This window comes from Calidris pugnax, unplaced genomic scaffold, assembly GCF_001431845.1.
Source record: "Calidris pugnax isolate Ruff unplaced genomic scaffold, ASM143184v1 scaffold28, whole genome shotgun sequence".
NCBI lineage: Eukaryota > Metazoa > Chordata > Aves > Charadriiformes > Scolopacidae > Calidris > Calidris pugnax.
In genome coordinates, this window is record NW_015090842.1 from 4,067,937 (window position 1) to 4,068,421 (window position 485).

The window sequence follows — 485 nt, forward strand, 5'->3', positions numbered from 1 at the left end:
AAAAAGAAAAAAAAGTGAAAACCGAAAACTTTGCAAAGAAAGCTTTTTTTTTATGAAGGTATCATCCCAAAAAAAAAAAAAAAAAAGAGAGAGAGAGAAAAGGAGTATTGGGCGAGATTCACTTGACAAGGGGAGGCAGAAAGACAAGGCACCAGAAACTGTGCAGTAACCTGGTATGAAAGTACACTAGGCGACTGCAAAAGAAAGTGCTCTCGACCTGCCTTTACAGTGCTTCCGAGCCACGGGAGAGCCGGGAATTGCATGGAGCTGCCGCCGAGCATCGCAGCAGGTACAGTCCAGACGACAAGCAGGAGACAGTCCATGTTCCGCCGCGCACCTGGCCGCGCTACCTGCTCCCCGAAGCGTGCGGCGGCCGAGCCCGGATCCCCCGCATGGTCACCTGGGCTCAGCCCCGCAGCAGCAGCGGCCCCGCCGGCCGGCCCGCAGCGCCGCGCCCCCGCCCTGCGCGGCGGCGGAGCCCATGG

The 485-nt window shown here is 57.5% G+C and overlaps 1 protein-coding gene across 4 annotated transcripts in view; it reads right to left on the reverse strand.

Moving 5' to 3' along the window:
• ADAMTS18 (ADAM metallopeptidase with thrombospondin type 1 motif 18) overlaps positions 1-485 on the reverse strand; it is a 185,420-nt gene that overhangs the window by 76,943 nt on the left and 107,992 nt on the right. For 2 of the 4 annotated variants that reach the window (XM_014942566.1, XM_014942565.1), the window contains exon 1: positions 218-377. The exons of 1 other annotated variant lie outside the window; for it this stretch is intronic. Coding sequence is in view for 1 of the 3 variants with exons in the window: in XM_014942568.1 (XP_014798054.1) it covers positions 222-323 (102 nt within the window). In the remaining 2 variants the exon portion in view is untranslated. Of the gene's footprint in view, positions 1-217; positions 378-485 lie in introns of those variants that run through there. One more of the 4 variants, XM_014942568.1, reaches the window with a different exon arrangement.